Below are 19,790 nucleotides of genomic sequence, written 5' to 3' on the forward strand. Positions count from 1 at the left end.
TTATGTCTTATATTTATGCAGTTGACATCATAGAATGTATTCTGATTTTACATATAGCCAACAGATTAGGTGATAGCTAATGTCAGTAGCTGATTTACTACCTTTTTCACCCCATTTGAGATTGAAATCACTTGTTACTAAATGTAAGTTTCATGTTATAGGAAACTACCACTTATGTTTCTGTTAATGTGAAGGGCTACCAAGTTGCTTTTATCCAAATCCGCTTTTGTAGCAGGGAAACTGGTGTCTGCTGTTTTGTCAGTTTTCTTAATACCATGCCCATGATTCAAGCACTGTGTAAGAGTTGTGTATTTGTATGTTGTAATTAAAATTGAAGTTGCAGCTATAATTATTGTTATGACTATTGCTTTTTAAAAATTATCTTCATATATTATAAAACTTGTCTTTTGCCATTAGGAAATGGAAAGGTCAGTAGTTGCACAGCTGCTGAGGGTAGTTTCACATCTCTCACTGGACTTTTGGAAGTTGAACCTCTGCACTTTACTTGTGTGTCAACTAGTGATGGAACCAGAATAGAAAGGGATGATGCAAGTACGTTTACTGGTATATACCTTCTTTTATTATATACTTTATGCAGTAATAGAGTGATATTTATATATTTAATTATTAGTTCTAATTATGTAATTTTCATTGCTGTTATGTTAAGTGGAAATTTATTTGTGGGAGGGACATTTGGGGGAAATATAAATTGTTTTATATTCTTTGCTAAGGCAGTTCATAGGTTTTTTTCTCCCTGTACCCACTTAGAACAGTGTCTTAAATCATTCTGTTTTTATGTGTATGCACTTTCAGAAATTTTTTAATTTGAAAAATATCAAATATGGTGAAAATGGAAGAGTAAAAATAGACTACATGTTTTCTACTACAGAATGATGTTTTTGAGAAGGTTGATATGAGTAAAGAGGGAATACTGTTTTTCGAACTAGTTTAAAACCACCTTGAATATGTGATAAGGTACTATTTGGGTTTGTTGAATATGTGATGTTCTTGGTGTGTTAAATACCTTCACTTAAAAATTAAGTCTTTGACCATCAATCAGTGGAAACTTGTTTATTTTCTTTCTTGTTTTCTGTGTTTTTTTTTCCTCCTCACGTAGGAAGATCGGTATTTATTTAGTTACTTCTATTGCAGCATGAATAATAGACGTCTTTCAGTTAAGAAGATTGGTTTATGATTTTATGTCTATATCAGTCACTGAAGGGTTTGAATATTGTCTTAATGTGATTCTTCTGTTGATGGTTTTGTGTAATTGGGTACCATCTTGGTCTCCTTAGCAGTTTTAACAAAAAGCAAAAATGCTTTGCTACAAAAGTTATGAAAAATTTAATCTTAGCTGGTTTCAGAATAGCAAGAGGTTTTAAAAGGAATTTATCAGTTCTTTATTTGAGTGTCTTTTGGTTAGGAATTGCCTTATATATGCAATTGTGGAGGTAACTACTATGTGAAATTCACAGTTTATGTAGTGAATATGAGCTTTTTAGATAAAAACCTAATATTTCCTTTATATGGTGATTCTAGAAAGGTCAAAATTAATTTGTATTTGTTTTCTTGGAATATAGAGTCATTTTGTAGAAACTTTTACATTTACACTAGAATAGAAACATGCTATGACAAAATTGTGCCACTGCACTCCAGCCTGGGCAAACAGCAAGATTCCGTCCTAAAAAAAAAAAAAAAAAAAAAAAAATTTAAGTATCCTGGTTTGAGACAAGCCTGGTCAACATGGCGAAACCCCGTCTCTACTAAAAATACAAAACTTATGGCTGGGTGTGGTGGCAGGCACCTGTAGTCCCAGCTACTTGAGAGGCTGAGGCACAAGAATTGCTTGAACCTGGGAGGTGGAGGTTGCAGTCAACTGAGATTGTGCCACTGCACTCTAGCCTGGGTGACAGAGTGAGACTCCATCTCAAAAAGAGAAAGAAATTAAGTATCCTGGGTTTTTATTTTATTTTAAGAAAATTCATGTGTTTGCATAAGTAAAGCTTTTAGAAGGCACATAATTTTTAAAAGATAAAAGGTTAGGTTTGAAGAAGTATTTCTCCACACTCCTCACCCATTTCTCCCCCTGCAAAGCAAGCAATGGAACCGGTTTCTTGTCTTTACAGAGGTAGTCTGTGTATATATATGCCACCACCTCTTTATTTCACCCAAAATGAAACTGCCTAAAGAGAGATTTTTATTAAATGTTAAGGCAAAGTGCTGACTAGTGATTATAAGGAGCTGAAAGATGATTGTAGTCTCTCAACTTCCTGTTTACTTTTTTGAAATATGTTAATATAATACCTATGCGGAAAAGTGCAGAAAATAATTGCATAGCTCAGTTTATCATGATACACGCCGTCTATGTGATGACTGATAAGTAAAGAAAGAACATTTCCGGCACCCCAAAGGGTGTCTTCATGACCACTTCCATTTATTTCTTCCTCATTTTCTCCAGAAGCTAAACATCATCCTTTTAGAGTAGTTACTTCTTGGTTTTTGTTGATTTCTTTGAATAACCACTTAATGATGCTTTCTTGAATAGTGATTGAGTAAGGTCTGTATAACATAGAATTGCACATGTATGTATATTTGGTCTGCCTTCTTTTCAATCCTATGATTATTACATTAATCTATATCATTGCGTATAGACAGTTGGTTCTTTTTCGTTGCTGTTTAGGATTCTGTTGTCCGAATAAAACAAAATTTATGTGTCCGCTATTGCTTTGTATACTGCTGATAGACATTTGAGTTGTTTCATTGTGGAGCTAATAGTACTGATGGATATACGTTTGAATAGGAATGTAGAAGTTGATTCACTGCTTCATAGGGTATTCATATATTCAGCTTCAGTAAGTAACTAATCTTTTTGCTATTGGTTCCTATTTAAATCCTGTGGAGTCAAATACTCAGATTATTGATCTGCAAATTTGTTGAGAATTGTAGAGGGTCAAATTCTATAAATATTACATCCATAACATAATAATGTTAACTCTGCACTTGTTGATGAAGTGTACTCTATATATCCTTTTGGTCAAGTTTGCTAATTGTGTTCTTCAGATTCTCTATCTTTATTGGTTATTTTACTTGTTTGTTTTTTAGTTATTGAGGCCAGTATGTTAAAAAATGGTAGATTTGTTTATTTTTTGTCATCAATTTTTATACATTTTGAGACCATCATATAAATTTAGAATGGTTGTGAATTCTTGGGAATTCTTCTATCATTATGAATTATCTTTTATTATTATTTTTTGAGATTGGGTCTTGCTGTGTTGCCCAGGCTGGTCTTGGGCTCAAATGTCCCTCTTGCCCCTGTCTTGCAAGTACCTGGGATTGCAGGCACACACCACTGCACCTGGCATGAGTTATCTTTTTAAGTTTCCTATTTCTCCTAGGATTTACCTCGTCTGATGTTTACTTAGTTAACACCAGCCTTCTTTGACTGCTGTTTGTATGGTATATATTTTTCCATCTTTTTACTCTCAACTTTTCAGTGTTTCCTTATGTTTTAGATATACTTTGTATAAGTGGCATGTAGTTGGATTTATTAAAAATCCAGCCTGATACTTTTGTCTTTCAGTGGAAGAATTTAATTCAGTTACGTTTAATGTAATTAGTGATATATTCCTGTTTAAGTCTGCCATGATTTTTTATATGTACTGTTCTATTTCTCATTGTCCTGATGGTTGGTTGCATGCTTCTTTTTCCTCCTTTTCTGTTTTTAGGGTTTATTATATTTTTTACTGGTCAGTTTTTCCATTTTATTCTTGAACCATTCTTTTAGTAATTATATCATTGAGATCACAGTATTTACTCTGATTCCAGAAGTATATGTTTTTTCCCATAATACATAATTAATTCCCATAATCCAGAATATATAGTCTGGATTCCAGAAGTATATATGAATTCCCATAATACATTATTATAATTTTTTATATTCAGTATTCACTTGAATTTACCTCATAATTCTGTTCTCATTGCTTTTTATTCCTTTGTCTTTGAGCTTTTATCTGGTATGATTTTTCTTAGGTCTGAAAAATACTCTTAATATCTCTTTTTGTACCTATCTACAGATGACACATTCAATTAGGTTTTTTTGGGAAAAAGTTCAAAGTTTTATGAATACTCGAATGAACAAACAGCATAGCCATTATCTAAATTCCAATATCATTGTTATTTTTTCACATTTGGCTATTCTTTTTTTCTTTGCCAAAATACTTCAAAACAGATCTAATATCTGATCATAATTACCTAAATTAATTATAATTTATTATGAAACCCGTGTTGTAATCAGTTAAAGTAACATAATCAGTTTTGCAGTGTCATCTGATTTTCAATACATGATTAAACTTAATATAATAAAGAATTCTATAGGGATTCTAAGTTACTAGTTATTTTTACTAGTGATTTAAAGGTAATCTTTCCTTGTCTTTTAGCTTAGATTGTATTTGTTAGAAGCCATCTGTCAGTCTTATTATTGCTTTTTAAAGGTCGTTTCTCAAACTTTCTGAGATTGCCCTTCTCCCCTTTTTTTGCTTTCAGAATTTTTCTGTGATGTTCCTACATGTGGTTTCATTTGTGTTTATTCTGCTTCAGATTGATAGGACTTCTTGAATCTTTAGTTGATAGCTTCCTAAAGTTTTAACTGATAGCTTTCACAGCTTTAGAGAAATAGCCAGTTAACTCTTTAAATATTGCTTCTGCTCCATTTTGTCTCCTGTCTTTTTGAGCCTTCATTTTTGTATATGTTATATCTAATCATCATAACTGATAGAATTTTCAGTTGTTTTATCTCTCCTTAGTTAATTATGCATATTTTCTTCTAATCCATCTTTTTTTATACTTGCTCTATCTTCTGCTATCTAATCATTTATGGGAAAACTACTCTCCTCCCACTTTACTGTAGTGTTGCCTGTGTAGTAAGTATCTCATATATATATGGGTCTGTTTCTGTTTCATTGGTCATTTATTTGGTCTTTTGTTAATACTGTATTGCCTTCTTTTTTTTGATACAGAGTGAGACGCTCTGTAGCCCAGGTTGAAGTGCAGTGGCTCAATCTTAGCTCACTGCAGCCTCCCCTCCTGGTCTCAAGTGATTCTCCCACCTCAGCCTCCTGATAGTTGGGATTATAGACATGCACCACCATCAGTGAATTTTTGTATGTTTAGCCTAGGTGGGGTTTTGCCATGTTGGCTCAGCTGGTCTTGAACTCCTGACCTCAAGTGATTTGCTCGCCTCAGCCTCCTGAAGTACTGGGATTACAAGCGTGAGCCACTGTGCCCAGCCTCTGTTGTCTTAGTGTAGCTTTATATTAAGTGTTTATATCTGATAGTAAAAATCTAAAAATTGATTTTCTAATTTTTTTTTTTTTTTTTTTTTTGAGACGGAGTCTCGCTCTGTCGCCCAGGCTGGAGTGCAGTGGCCGGATCTCAGCTCACTGCAAGCTCCGCCTCCCGGGTTTACGCCATTCTCCTGCCTCAGCCTCCCGAGTAGCTGGGACTACAAGCGCCCGCCACCTCGCCCGGCTAGTTTTTTTTTTATTTTTTTATTTTTTTAGTAGAGACGGGGTTTCACCGGGTTAGCCAGGATGGTCTCGATCTCCTGACCTTGTGATCCGCCCGTCTCGGCCTCCCAAAGTGCTGGGATTACAGGCTTGAGCCACCGCGCCCGGCCTCTAATTTTTTAAAAATAAAACTCACGATGTTATGCAGTTATCACCACTATCTAATTCTAGAACATTTCCATCACTACCGAAAGAAACTCTTCATCCATTAGCGTTTTCTCCCATTTTCCCCAAACCCTTCCAATCTCCTGGCAACCAGTAGATTGGAGTTTCATCCATTTAGCCTGTGTCAGTACGTTACTCGTTTTTCTGGCTGAATATTCCATTTTGTTTAGGCATTCATCTATGGGTGAATATTTCGGTGATTTCTTCTTTTTGGCTGTTATGTCTAATGCTGCTGTGAACATTTTTGGATAGGTTTTGTTTGTTTTGTTTTGTTTTGGTCAATGTGTGTTTTCGGTTCTCTTGGGTATGTACCTACGAGTACAACCTACGAATATTCTTTTTCTTAAAAAGATTGTTGTAGCTATTCTAGGTCTTTTGTATTTCTGTTTGAATTTTAGATTTAGTTTGTCAATTTCTACACAAAATACTTGTTTTTAAAATTTAGGGCCTATATGTAAATGAGTTTAGGAGAGTCGGCATCTTAATATTGAGCTTTTAAATACATTAACACTTGTGTGTGTGTTTTTTTTCTGTGATCCAGAATACACACTGGCGGTATATATTCTATAATATATTTAGGTCTTTGATTTCTCTTGGTTATGCTTTGTGGTTTTCAACATAGTTATACTTTTTTTTTTTTTAGATTCTTAGTTATGTATTTAATTTTATGTTGTTATAAGCGATCTTCCTTTTAATGTTACATTCCATTCATTTGTTATTAGTGTGTAAAACTATAATTGGTTTGTATATGTTACTGTCACATCTGGTGACAGTGCTATATTATTTTAAAAGTAGTTTGTAGATGGTAGTTTCTTAGAGAATTTTTAATATGTTGCAATCATGTCATCTATTAATAGTTTTACTTTTTTCTTTCTAATCATTTTATTATTGGTTTTTCCTTGTGTTATATTGTGCTTTCTAGGTCTTCCTATATGTTGTTGAATAGAAATGGTAATACTAGTACTCATCTTTGTCTTGTTTATATATATATATATGTGTGTGTGTGTGTGTGTATATATATATATATTTTTTTTTTTTTTTGAGACGGAGTCTCACTCTGTTGCCAAGCTGGAGTGAAGTGGCACAATCTTGGCTCACTGTAACCTCTGCCTTCTGGGTTCAAGTGATTCTCCTGCCTCAGCCTCCCGAGTAGCTGGGATTACAGGTGCCCGCCACCACACCCAGCTAATTTTTGTATTTTTAGTAGAGACAGGGTTTTGCCATGTTGGTCAGGCTGTTCTTGAATTCCTGACCTCAGGTGATCTGCCCGTCTTGACTTCCCAAAGTGCTGGGATTGGCGGTATCAGCCACCGCACCTGGCTGAGCCCTATTTTTTTTATAACTAGAGTTTTTGAGGCCCTTTGCAGTATAAAAATAGAAAGGATATTGAAAACTCGGATTGTGCAAAAGATTTCTGATTAGTTCTATAGTCTGTAGTATCAGGATGGCTTATTTTTCCTTGGATTGTTTACATCTTCTGTTTGTTTGTAGTGATTCACTTGGTTTTCCTTGTATTATTTGGGCATTAGATTTTAAAATCAGTTAAATGTAAATGTTCACAGTATTAAAAACCACATATATTACCCCAAAATACAAGCATGGTATGAATGATTTAGCAAGTCTAACAGTTTCCCCTTGACTGTTAGAATTAATAACTGTGGATTTGGTGTGGAACACTTGAAGGAGCAGATGAATTTTATTTTGGGACCACGCATATTCTGTGAGATGCAATTGCTCTGCTCTGCCCTTCCCTCCCTTCCCCTCCCCCTCCCTCTCCATCACCCAGACTGGAGTGCTGTGGCAGTATCTCAGCTCACTGCGACCTACACCTCCTGAGTTCAAGTGTTTCTCGTGCCTCAGCCTCCTGAGTAGCTGGGCTTACAGGCGTGTGCCACCATGCTTGGCGTGTGTGTGTGTGTGTGTGTGTGTGTGTGTGTGTGTGTGTGTGTGTGTTTAGTAGAGACAGGTCTCACCATGTTGACCAAGCTGGTCTTGAACTCCTTACCTCAAGTGATCCACCTACCTCAGCCTCCCAAAGTGTTAGGATTACAGGCATGAGCTACCATGCCCAGCCAATTGCACTGTCTTTGACCAAGCTTATAATTGGTATTGGCTAAATGAAGGGCACAGTATGACTGCATTGTAATGAGTGGTGGTTTTGTTTTTTTACATAAGGAAATTTAATTATGAGAGGATATGTACATTTTTTGTTATTGGTATGTTGTTTATTTTAGCTTATTTTTTAATTTTATTGGAATTCTGGCACAATATAGCCCTTGTTTGCTTTTAAAGAGATGGGCTGTTAGATTGCCTGGATTTTCCCCTTTATCCACTACCTGTGAACAAATTACTTCCCTCAGCTTTAGTTTTATTATGTAGAAAATGGGATTATTTTAGTACCTCATACATATAATAATAGCAACAAAAACTTTGCCTAGTTAGTACTTAATACTTTTCTCTTGCCGAGATTAAATAAATTGATGTAGCTTCCATGCTTAACACTATGCCCTTCATTGGCTTTGGCTTTACATATGCTTTGGTTCTGTTTCTAGTTCTACTACTACCAGTTTACAGGGTAATTTCTCTGAGCCTTCTTTACTTAATCAGCAAAAAAAAAAAAAAAAAAAGGCGGGGGGGGAATCATGATGCCTGGGCCATAAATTTGCCCATAAAGTGAATTGTAGTTTTTCTTTAAAACAAAGCCACATGGTAATGCATACGAAATATTTGCTATTCTTATAGCAGTTATCTTTCCCCCCATTGTGAGTTTGTAGTAAGGCCTGTTAGAAATATTTATGCTGTTATTAAACTTGGCACCTACCTTTTGTTTTGTGCTGACATACTGGATTAAGTTGTGAAATGAAGTTTTTATCCCAGCTTTTCCAATATATTTCTCATAAACATTGGAAAACAATGCAGAAAGAATTATTTATAATGTTGTTTGAATAACAATGAAATGGAAAATCAAAGAAATCTCTTGTAGGGTTTTATCGAGTCTTTATTACTGATAATGTTCATGGGTAAGTGTGTGCTAGTTTTACTGTGTGTGTAAAACATTTGGTATTCTGGGTAGCTTATTCTGTGTAGGCCTTGTCTCTGTATAGGATATGCTTTACAATGAGGAAGTGTCATCTTCATCTGTTTTTAAAGGAAGATCTTATATTTGAAGGGCTTTTGGGTCCTTTGGTAGGTGAAGTGGGGTGTGTTGTTGCAGTAAGAAAACTTAGTAAAGCAAATTTATTTCTTATGCTCAAATTGTGTAGTAAGATTACTTTCATTTTTAATGATCACTTTACTATAACAAAAATATTTGCAAACTCAAAAGTATACTGTCTCTGATTTTGCTTTGCTTTAAGAAGTCATTCCTCATTGCTGGGCTGGGCGTGGTGGCTCACACCTGTAATCTCAGCCTTTAGGAGGCCAAGGCTAGTGAATCACTTGAGGCCAGGAGTTCCAGACCAGCCTGGCCAATATGACAGACCCTATCTCTACCAAACATACAAAATTTAGCCCAGCATGGTGGTGCACACCTGTAATCCCAGCTACTCAGGAGGCTGAGGCACAAGAATCTCTTGAACCCAGAGGTGGAGGTTGCAGTGAACCAAGATCACACCACTGCACTCCAGCGTGAGCAACAGAGTGAGACCCTGTCTCAAAAAAAAAAGTCATTCCTGGATTTCCTAGATCTTTAGTGATAGTATTATCAATATACTTTATTTTACCATTAATGTTTCCTTATTTATACTTTCCAGATTTCTTTTTTAGAGTGAAAATTAACTATAGTTTTAGCATCAAAATAGTGCCAAAATATTTGAACATGTTTTCTCTTTAACCTTTTCTTCATCCTGGTGTTTTTTGTTTTTGTTTTTACCCCTTGTCTTATGCCAGTGAGTTCCTTCGGGGTTACTCCTGCAGTAGGTGGACTATCATCTGGGACAGTTGGGGAAGCCTCGACAGCCCTGAGTTCAGCAGCCCAGGTAGCTTTGCAGTCTCTCTCTCATGCAATGGCTTCAGCCGAGCAACAGCTACAGGTGCTGCAAGAGAAACAGCAGCAGCTTTTGAAGCTTCAGCAACAGGTTGGAGACTATTTGGCTCTTTGTTCATGCTGTCTCTAAACTTCAAAAGCTGAAAAAGTACTTTAAAAATGACCATTATTTTCATAAAGAAATGTAGGTTGACTGATCTGAGCTAATCATTTTCAACAAAAATTGAGGTAAAGTCGTTGTGATATTTAAATTGGTTGACACTGTATGAGTACATCTTATTTGATACATATTTGAGGGAATATGATTGATATTTTTTGTGCAGTGTTGAAGTAAATCCGTTCTCTAAACACTCGATCAAAGAATATGTACAGTTACTAGTTACTGTTTACATGGAGTATAGTTCCTAAAACAAAGTTTTATAGAACAGTTAAATTAATGTGACTTAAAATTCACAAATAATGACAGATGCTTTATAAATTTTATTGTGGCTTATATTAGGGGTCTCCAATCCCTGGGCCACAGACCAGTACCAATAAATGGCCTTTGAGGAACTGGGCTGCACAGCAAGATGTGAGCGGTGGGCAAGCGAGCACTACCTGAGTTCCATCTCCTTTTAGATCAGCAAGGGCATTTGATTCTCATAGGAGCATGAACCTTATTGTGAACTGTGCGTGTGAGGGATCTAGGTTGCACGTTCCTTATGAGAGTCTAATGCCTGATGACTGAGGTGGAACAGTTTCATCCCGAAACCAGTCGCCTGTGCCTCTGCCACATCTCCCCACATCTGTGGAAAAATTGTCTTCCATGAAACTGGTCCCTTGTGTCAAAAAAGTTGAGGACCGCTGGTTTAAATGAAATCTGTGGCAATTTCAGGTGACAAATTGTATTACATTAGTCAACCTGAGAATTCACCTCCTTAAAATATTTTGTTTTGAGCAGATATTCCTTATTTACATTTAATTGTTGTGCTTCCTTTTCACCACTACCTTGGAAGAGTCCTAGTTCCCAAATAACACAGGAAATTTTGTGTTAAATATTTAAAGTGTACATAGCAAAGCAATGATCCATTTATATTGAGTCCAGTTTTGATTTAATTTCATCTTTAAGTATGATCAATTTAATTATGTTTATCTTCATAATATATGCCCATATGGTATTCTGCTACAATTTAGGTAGGCAGGATTAGTCTATATATGTTGCTTTTACTTCTTTTGCAGAAAGCAAAGCTGGAAGCCAAGTTACATCAGACAACAGCTGCAGCAGCTGCAGCAGCATCAGCAGTAGGTCCTGTTCACAACTCTGTGCCTTCCAACCCAGTGGCTGCCCCTGGATTCTTCATTCATCCATCTGATGTTATTCCACCCACTCCAAAAACAACACCTCTTTTTATGACTCCACCACTCACTCCACCCAATGAAGCAGTTTCCGTTGTGATTAATGCCGAACTTGCACAGCTTTTCCCAGGCTCAGTCATTGATCCCCCAGCAGTCAATCTTGCTGCACATAACAAAAATTCCAACAAGTCCAGAATGGTAAATTATGTTTTAAATAGGTGTCGGCTTAGACATTTAAAAATATCTTGAAATATACTCTAGAAGGCAAAATTTTTAATAACAACTTGATGTATCAAATTATTTTCTTTTATAAAATATTACAGTACATTAAGAGAAGAAACTTACTAATTTGATATTATGGTTAGTAGTTTTTATAGAACTGTAGTAATATCAGTATAAAGTTAGACTTTTTTTTCCCCCCCGCTCTAGAATCCACTTGGTTCTGGTCTAGCCCTTGCAATTTCTCATGCTTCGCATTTTCTTCAACCTCCGCCTCACCAGTCCATTATTATAGAGCGAATGCATTCAGGTAATCTTCACTTTCTTAAAATATATATATATTTTTTTTTTGCTTAGTCTGCCAGCCTTTTTAAGACTCATTATTCTTCAGTTTGATTTTTGTTTTGTTTTGTTTTGCAAATCGCATTTCCTCTTCGGTAAAGTACATTTTATCAAGAATAAGCACTTACATGTCAAGCTTTGTGCCCACCATATTGCATAAAGAGTGCTGTTGGGTAATGGATTTGATCTGTTTATGAATCTTGACTGCTGATGTATTATTGACATAAATAATTCATTGTAGTTGGCCAAATCACCATTATGCTAGAAATTACACTCAAAATATTCCGAAAACTAGCCTTCTTATAGGGGAACTTTTTCTTGAGAAGAGCAAACAGAACTACTGCTTACTATAATAACTGGATAAGAATAATAACATATTGTAGGCTCTGAATAGTTTGAGTGTTACCTAAGTTTGTTTTCTGCTTATATGCTAGAGAACTGAGATTGGGATAGATGCTTTCAATTGCAACATATTTGTGAATAAACTGTAGGCAGTTTTTCTCTTAAAAAAGTTGGTTTTAACTACCACAAACATTTTTGTGGTTTAGCAGCAGGAGAGTTGAAGAAAATCCTCAAGGAAGTAATAAGGTTATAGTATACACTGTAACATGTATCATTATATGAAGAATTAAATAATATCTGCGTTATTGCAATGTGGTTGTTTCCTCTTTTTAAGAAGGAGTTTGAAAGCTAAAATAAAAGTCTTATGGTATTTTCTGCCCAACTAATCATTCATTGGTAACAACATTAGTGTTGATGACATTCAGAGGGGAAATTTGTTATTCTGCAGTCTTATGGGAGATGAGCAGTTGTTTACATTGTAATTTGGTTTTTTATACATAGCAGTGACTGCAGTACATAAGCTTCCTGAGGAGGATAACTATATTCTTTCTTTGTTTTTAATAATTTTTCTTTTTAGGGAAGTATTAGTAACTGCCTTGTTTTCTTTTAAACTAGCTCTGTTGAGAATAGCACTATTCCTAGAAGTTTAATTTAGTTGTTTTCCTTCACTATAAAATGTAGCTGGTAAGGTTACTAGCTGACCCACCCCAACACAATAAAGAAGAAAAGGAATTATGACATTATTAATGATCTGCCTTCTGTTCTACTAATTGAACTTACTCTTGTAATGTGGGTGAAATGAGGGATGCAAATCTGCTTTTTCTTCACCTGTTTTATCTGGCATTGAGCTGAAGAGACTGGGATACGTCTATACTGGGAAAAAGCATTGTTTGAGATCCATTAGAGGACCTTCCCAAGGCCTTTTTCAGTGGTAGTTTGATTATATATGATTGTAGTCCTGCTTTCACTTTGCATCTAAACCCCAATGAATGCAGTATGCAACTTCACAGGAAGTTAAGCAGGGCTTAAGGAAACTAAATCAAGTAATACTGTTTGGTATTTAAATGCATCTGGTTGTGAAATTGAGAAAAAAGTTGCTAATGGCTGAAAGAAGAGTAGATTCATCCTTTACAAAATTAACTAATATACTGCATTTGCTGATTTAATTTTTAAAAACTCTAATGTTTTAAAGAAGCTTGTTTGTTGATTGCCTTAACTGTAACAGTAACAGTCTTACTCTTGTTTTTTTGCTTTGTTTTGTTTTTTGTTTTTGTTTTTTAAAGAGGGGTGGCCGGGTGCGGTGGCTCACGCCTGTAATCCCAGCACTTTGGGAGGCCGAGGTGGGTGGATCACGAGGTCAGGAGATCGAGACCATCCTGGCTAATTCGGTGAAACCCCGTCTCTACTAAAAATACAAAAAATTAGCCAGGCATGGTGACAGGCGCCTGTAGTCCCAGCTACTTGGGAGGCTGAGGTTGGAGAAAGGTGTGAACCCAGGAGGCAGAGCTTGCAATGAGCCAAGATCGCACCACTGCACTCCAGCCTCGGCGACAGCGAGACTCCGTCTCAAAAAAAAAAAAAAAAAAAAAAAAAAAGAGAGAGAGAGAGAGACCGGGGTTTCGCTGTATTGCCCAGTGTGGAGTACAGTGGCTCTTCACAGGCGCATTAGCAGTCTAATGTATTGCAGCCTGGAACTCCTCGGCTCAAGCAGTTCTCCTGTCTCAGGTCCCCAGTAGCTGGGACTAGAGGCACCTGCCACTGTGCCCAGCTACTCTTAATTTTCTACTTAAGTCTTGGGGTTCAAAACTAACACAGATATGTATTTCAGAAAATTTTTGAATCAATTGATAAGGCCGTTTTTACATATTTACTTTTCCTGTTTGTAGTTTAGTGAGTTGATTTCATATTTTAAGATGAGTGCTCCAAACTATTTTTGAGTGTATCATTTGGTTAATTGATATATTTTTGGTCAACTGTTTCTTCTTTCTCTCATAGGAGCAAGGAGATTTGTGACCTTGGATTTTGGGAGGCCTATATTGTTGACTGATGTATTGATTCCCACTTGTGGAGACTTGGCCTCTTTGTCAATTGACATTTGGACATTAGGAGAAGAGGTGGATGGAAGGCGGTTGGTAGTGGCAACTGATATAAGCACCCATTCACTAATTCTTCATGACTTAATACCACCTCCTGTGTGCAGATTCATGAAGGTAAAGAACTTTAAGAAAGTAAATTGATATGCTTTCTATGTTTCTGACAAGTTATGAAAAATAAAGATAATTTAAAAATATAACTATCTTTTAAAGTACATTGCTCAGATTTTTGTTGTGGCAGATGTGCATATATGTATATTTATAATTTTTCATTTCAGATCACTGTCATTGGACGTTATGGGAGTACAAATGCCAGAGCCAAAATCCCATTAGGATTTTACTATGGTCACACCTACATCTTACCTTGGGAAAGTGAACTGAAGTTAATGCATGATCCTCTAAAGGGAGAAGGAGAATCTGCAAACCAGCCAGAAATTGACCAGCATTTAGCAATGATGGTTGCTCTACAGGAGGATATACAGTGCAGGTTAGTACAGAGTACAAATTTTATTGAAACTTTGTATTTTATATAATGTCTTGCTTATAATTCTGTCAAGAAATACCTTTTCATAGGTGTACAGATAAGAGCAAAAGGAAGTAGGAGATTAGCACGTTACAGTAACACCTAATGCACGAAAATATTGTGATTAATTAATGGGCTGCATGTATTAGTACCTATCAAGTGGGTAATTCTTTTTAATGGTTGTATGTTAACAGGTTTAAGAGATTTAATTCTTAGTATTTGTACATGTACATAAAAAGGACATTACAAGAATTATTTTGTTCAATCATTTTTTACTTTTAGATATAACTTGGCTTGTCATCGTCTGGAAACTCTTTTGCAAAGTATTGATCTTCCTCCTCTAAACAGTGCTAACAATGCACAGTACTTTTTACGAAAACCAGATAAGGCAGTCGAGGAAGACAGTAGGGTTTTTTCTGCTTATCAAGATTGTATTCAGCTACAGCTTCAACTAAATTTGGCTCATAATGCAGTGCAGAGACTCAAAGTGGCGCTAGGTGCAAGCCGGAAGATGTTGAGTGAAACATCAAATCCAGAAGATTTAATTCAGACATCTTCCACAGAGCAGTTACGTACTATCATCAGATATTTATTGGACACGTTGCTCAGCCTGCTTCATGCTTCTAATGGTTTGTATTTGGCTTACATATTTTAAAGGCTGGGAATATACTTGATATGATTTTGCTGCATGTTTTAGGATTTGTGTCAATATTTTATATTGTAAATTTTGGTATTTTTAAAAACGTCAATATTTATGAAATGTCTCTTTAGGTTAATCCATTTCTCCCTGTTATTTTAAATATTTCTTAAATGAATTTTTGTGTTTTTCTTTTGGGTTTCTGCTATTGACATGCACATCATTGTGCTACTGGCATGGTATTAAGTATTGCATGGAAATTCAACAGTGAAACTTTTCATAAATTGCTAATATAAAGGTATCATTTTTTAGCCAGGAGGTATTTTTGATCATGACACAAGCTCACACATTCACTGACACAGTCATCTGATACATCCAGCTCCATAGGCAAGAAATGCTAAATATTTCCCTCTCCAAGTATCTAATAGATTTCTACATATAAGGAGTAAATACATTGCAAAATAAATGGAATGTAATTATCTACTGATTACTAGAAAAGAGGAAAGTGTGTTTTGGCATGCTTTAATATTATACAATACATTTAAATAGGAAAGTTTACTGTTTTCTTTCTTGTAATAGGACACTCTGTTCCTGCAGTTTTGCAGAGCACATTTCATGCCCAGGCCTGTGAAGAGCTCTTTAAACACTTGTGCATCAGTGGAACCCCAAAGATACGGTTACATACTGGTCTTCTGCTTGTTCAACTGTGTGGTGGTGAAAGATGGTGGGGTCAATTTCTTTCTAATGTCCTTCAGGAATTGTACAATTCAGAGCAGCTTCTCATCTTTCCACAGGATAGGTAGGTCAGCAAATGTTGGAGGTATTTGTTATTAATGATTTGTACTTTTCACAGTTACTGGTCAGCTTTTGAAATCTTTGAAATGTGCATACTAAGTTGTGAATATGAAGCAGATCTCAGAGTTTGTGAAATGACCAGTGAAGGGCACCAGCACTGTGTATCGAAGAAGATAATAAGTAATACTTAGACTCTACTCTTTAGTTTTCTAATTGAACTTGTGAACTTCATAGATCTGTGTTTATAAGTATTTCTATTAGATTATGTTACTTTATGTGCTAAATGTGTTTGTGGCTAATAAAGTTCTCTTATTCACTAAGTGCTTGATTTCTTGTTAATAACATTAGAAAATATAACCAGTAGTTAGAAAAATAACTAATTCTAACTTCATACCTCGAGATACAAATCTTGCTTTCCCAGTCTGATATATGGTATGTTTTAAGAAAGCAAACATTCTGTCATTACTCTGTTAAATTTCTGTGTAAGCTATTTTAAAAATTGAACACTCAAATTGATTCTTATTATTTTCTCTTTTTTTTTGTTTTGTTTTGTTTTTAGGGTCTTCATGTTACTTTCCTGCATTGGTCAAAGATCACTTAGTAATAGTGGAGTATTAGAAAGCTTACTTAATCTCTTGGATAATTTATTGTCACCTCTTCAGCCACAGTTACCCATGCATAGGAGGACAGAAGGTATTAATAGAAAGCAGTGTTCTTTAGTAAAAACAATATTCCTGTAAATATTGCTTTTATAAAATATCTTCTGTGAAATACTTTAATATTAATTGCAGCACATTTAATATTTTTATGATGTAAGCTTTAAAGAATGAGCAACCTTCATGTGATTGACTGCCATGTAGTTATTACTTTTAAAATTTATTACGTTTTCATTATTTGAACTTAGTATAGTATGTTTTTCCTATACTATTATAACTAAAATCAAACTCCCTTACATAAGTTTAAGCTGTAAGGCACAGTTTTGTTCCAATCAACAATAATGAGTTTTGTTTGAGCAAACTTTTTTGTAAGAATAAAAACATTAGAACATAGTTTAGTGCTATATGAATTATAAGCTGAGAGTTAGATGTTTTATTTCAGTTCCTGTGAGTCTAAGAATAGCCTCTTATACCTTGCTTTCTAGTTTATATATTATACTTTGGATTCAGCCTACACTTAATCTGTTTTTATACCTTGAAGTCTTTGTCTTTCATTAGATTTGATGTTCTGCTCAGTTTCTGGCTGTTGGTGTCTATTTTTTAGACTTACTACATATAAAAGTATTAATAATGATATGATATGTTTTGGATTTATAAAATTTTTTGTTTCACTTATAGTATCATACCTAATTAGGAATCCTAAAGTCATCTGGATGTTTTTCCTTTACTCTCATCTCTCTACAGGAGTACTAGATATTCCCATGATCAGTTGGGTTGTTATGCTAGTGTCCAGGCTGCTGGATTATGTGGCAACTGTTGAAGATGAAGCAGCAGCTGCAAAGAAACCTTTGAATGGTAAAGACAGGGAGAGGTTTCTGACAGGTATCAGAAGTTTATAATAATACGTTGGTGGGGATTTTGAGTGACTTCGCAGTTGTTCCAGAACTGGCTATTGGCCTGGAGCTACCAGCTGTATGTAATTTATAGAAAATACAAATGAACTTTACTACAATTCTGTTTAAATATAACATTTATACTTGGTGGACTTCATAGACAAGCTCCTTTGTCTGGACATGACTTTTAGTTTCTAAATACAGTTATGACTTTCACAACGCGTCTTCCCTCAGGCTCGTTTAAAGACTTTATAATAGCATGCATATAAATGAGTTAAGAAAGGGAAATCGGCCGGGCGCGGTGGCTCAAGCCTGTAATCCCAGCACTTTGGGAGGCCGAGACGGGCGGATCACGAGGTCAGGAGATCGAGACCATCCTGGCTAACACGGTGAAACCCCGTCTCTACTAAAAAATACAAAAAAATTAGCCGGGCGAGGTGGCGGACGCCTGTAGTCCCAGCTACTCAGGAGGCTGAGGCAGGAGAATGGCGTGAACCCGGGAGGTGGAGTTTGCGGTGAGCTGAGATCCGGCCACAGCACTCCAGCCTGGGCGGCAGAGCGAGACTCCGTCTCAAAAAAAAAAAAAAAAAAAAGAAAGGGAAATCGGAGAGCTCTTATTTTTTCTTAGTATGATGTGTCATTTCATTTAGCATTATTGGTATCTGCTAATTAGCTACAAATGACCTTTATTTTTAAATACAGAAATTCTCAGATTTTGAGTTGTAAGCTTTCTATATAGGTTCAAAGCACAGGAAAATTTAAAAATTAAATCAACCTGCAAAATTATTTTATTCCCCTCTTCCCAATTAACAAGGCTTTTTATTTTTATTTATTTTTATTTTTCCTCAGAGATTCTTGTTCTGAAAATAAGGGTTTTTAGATAAAGGATTTGAGATAGCTAAATCCAGTACGTAAACCATTGAGATATGTAAGCCTACATACAGTTTACATCTAGTATGTAAGCCATTGAGATCCATAAAATTTGGAATTCTGTACATTGTCAGGAACTCAGTATTTTTAAAAGTTCCCTTGAGATGTTATAGTGGAATCAGTTGTTTATAGTGCATATTGTGTTTAGGAAGATGATGGGGAATTCATATGTATAAGGAATTTGTTTTATAGTGATTTTAAAAAAATAATGTATATCTATAGTTAGTTTACTCAGTTGTAGGATATAGAGGTAAGAAATACAATTAACATAAATAAAACTACATTCATATTGAGAAAGTCTTGTCTCGTTCTGTCGCCCAGGTTAAGTGCAGTGGCACGATCTCAGCTCATGGCAACCCCCACCTCCTGGGTTCAAAGGATTCTCCCGTCTTAGCCTCCCAAGTAGCTGGGATTATAGGCGTATACCACCATGCCTGGCTAATTGTTTTGTATCTTTAGTTAGAGACAAGATTTCACCATGTTGGCCAGGCTGGTCTTGAACTCCTGACCTCAAGTGACCCACATGCCTCAGCCTCCCAAATTGCTGGGATTACAGATGTGAGCTACTGCTCCTGGCTGAGAAACAGTCTTGAAAAAAGAAAATATAAAATAAACTGTAATGTAATCTTGGAATATAACAGATAGTATTGGGGGTATGTTTGTTTATACATGTAGATACTATGGAAACATTGGTGGAAGAGTTTTAGGGTTTTAAGAACTTGAACTAAGACTTGATAAATAGGTAGTAAAGAGAGAAAAATGTTTTTAGGATTAAGAAAAGATGTTTTAGGATTGGAGATAGGTAAAGTGTGATGTTGGGCCTGAATTAAATGAAGCAGAATAGTCTGGACATATTCCAAAAAAGGAGAGTAAGTATAGGTAGACAGTTATGCATTCTGAAGTATCTAAGCTTATTTTGGCAGTTATTAATTAAATTGTTGAGTATCCTTTTTTGGTCCCTGATTAAAAGCATCTTTGTTTGAAATAGGCAATAGTAGTGTTTGTTGTTAAAATTAAATGACATCATCAGAGTTGTATAGAGATGAATCTTAATTGTAGAGGAAAATCGCTATTATCTAAAGGAAAGATTGGAGACAGAGGGAACTCTGGTTTTAAAATGATTTAGGCTCTACATTAGATAATTGACAGTTATCCAGTCTTTATAGAGTCAGATCTTCTAGCAATTTCTTTACAATGTTTTTCTTATTAAAACTGCTTTTCATGATTGGCACATGTATAATTGTGTTGTTTGTTTTTTGGGTAGGAAAGGTACTTTAAAATCACATTTAACAGAATGATTAATACAAGTTT

At 35.5% G+C, this 19,790-nt stretch overlaps 1 protein-coding gene across 11 annotated transcripts in view; it reads left to right on the plus strand.

Annotated features, from left to right (window-relative positions):
* The window catches only part of BIRC6 (baculoviral IAP repeat containing 6), a 255,673-nt gene that overhangs the window by 90,711 nt on the left and 145,172 nt on the right, over positions 1-19,790 (plus strand). For 5 of the 11 annotated variants that reach the window (XR_004054254.1, XM_030920767.1, XM_030920772.1 and 2 more), the window contains 10 exons: positions 418-564; positions 9,618-9,805; positions 10,933-11,247; positions 11,479-11,578; positions 13,948-14,162; positions 14,324-14,532; positions 14,851-15,197; positions 15,785-16,004; positions 16,560-16,693; positions 17,401-17,538. Coding sequence is in view for 10 of the 11 variants with exons in the window: in XM_030920767.1 (XP_030776627.1) it covers positions 418-564; positions 9,618-9,805; positions 10,933-11,247; positions 11,479-11,578; positions 13,948-14,162; positions 14,324-14,532; positions 14,851-15,197; positions 15,785-16,004; positions 16,560-16,693; positions 17,401-17,538 (2,013 nt within the window). In the remaining variant the exon portion in view is untranslated. The remainder of the gene's footprint in view (positions 1-417; positions 565-9,617; positions 9,806-10,932; positions 11,248-11,478; positions 11,579-13,947; positions 14,163-14,323; positions 14,533-14,850; positions 15,198-15,784; positions 16,005-16,559; positions 16,694-17,400; positions 17,539-19,790) is intronic. The other 6 variants (XM_030920770.1, XM_030920773.1, XM_030920769.1 and 3 more) reach the window with 5 other exon arrangements.

This window comes from Rhinopithecus roxellana, chromosome 17, assembly GCF_007565055.1.
Source record: "Rhinopithecus roxellana isolate Shanxi Qingling chromosome 17, ASM756505v1, whole genome shotgun sequence".
NCBI classification, from domain to species: Eukaryota; Metazoa; Chordata; class Mammalia; order Primates; family Cercopithecidae; genus Rhinopithecus; species Rhinopithecus roxellana.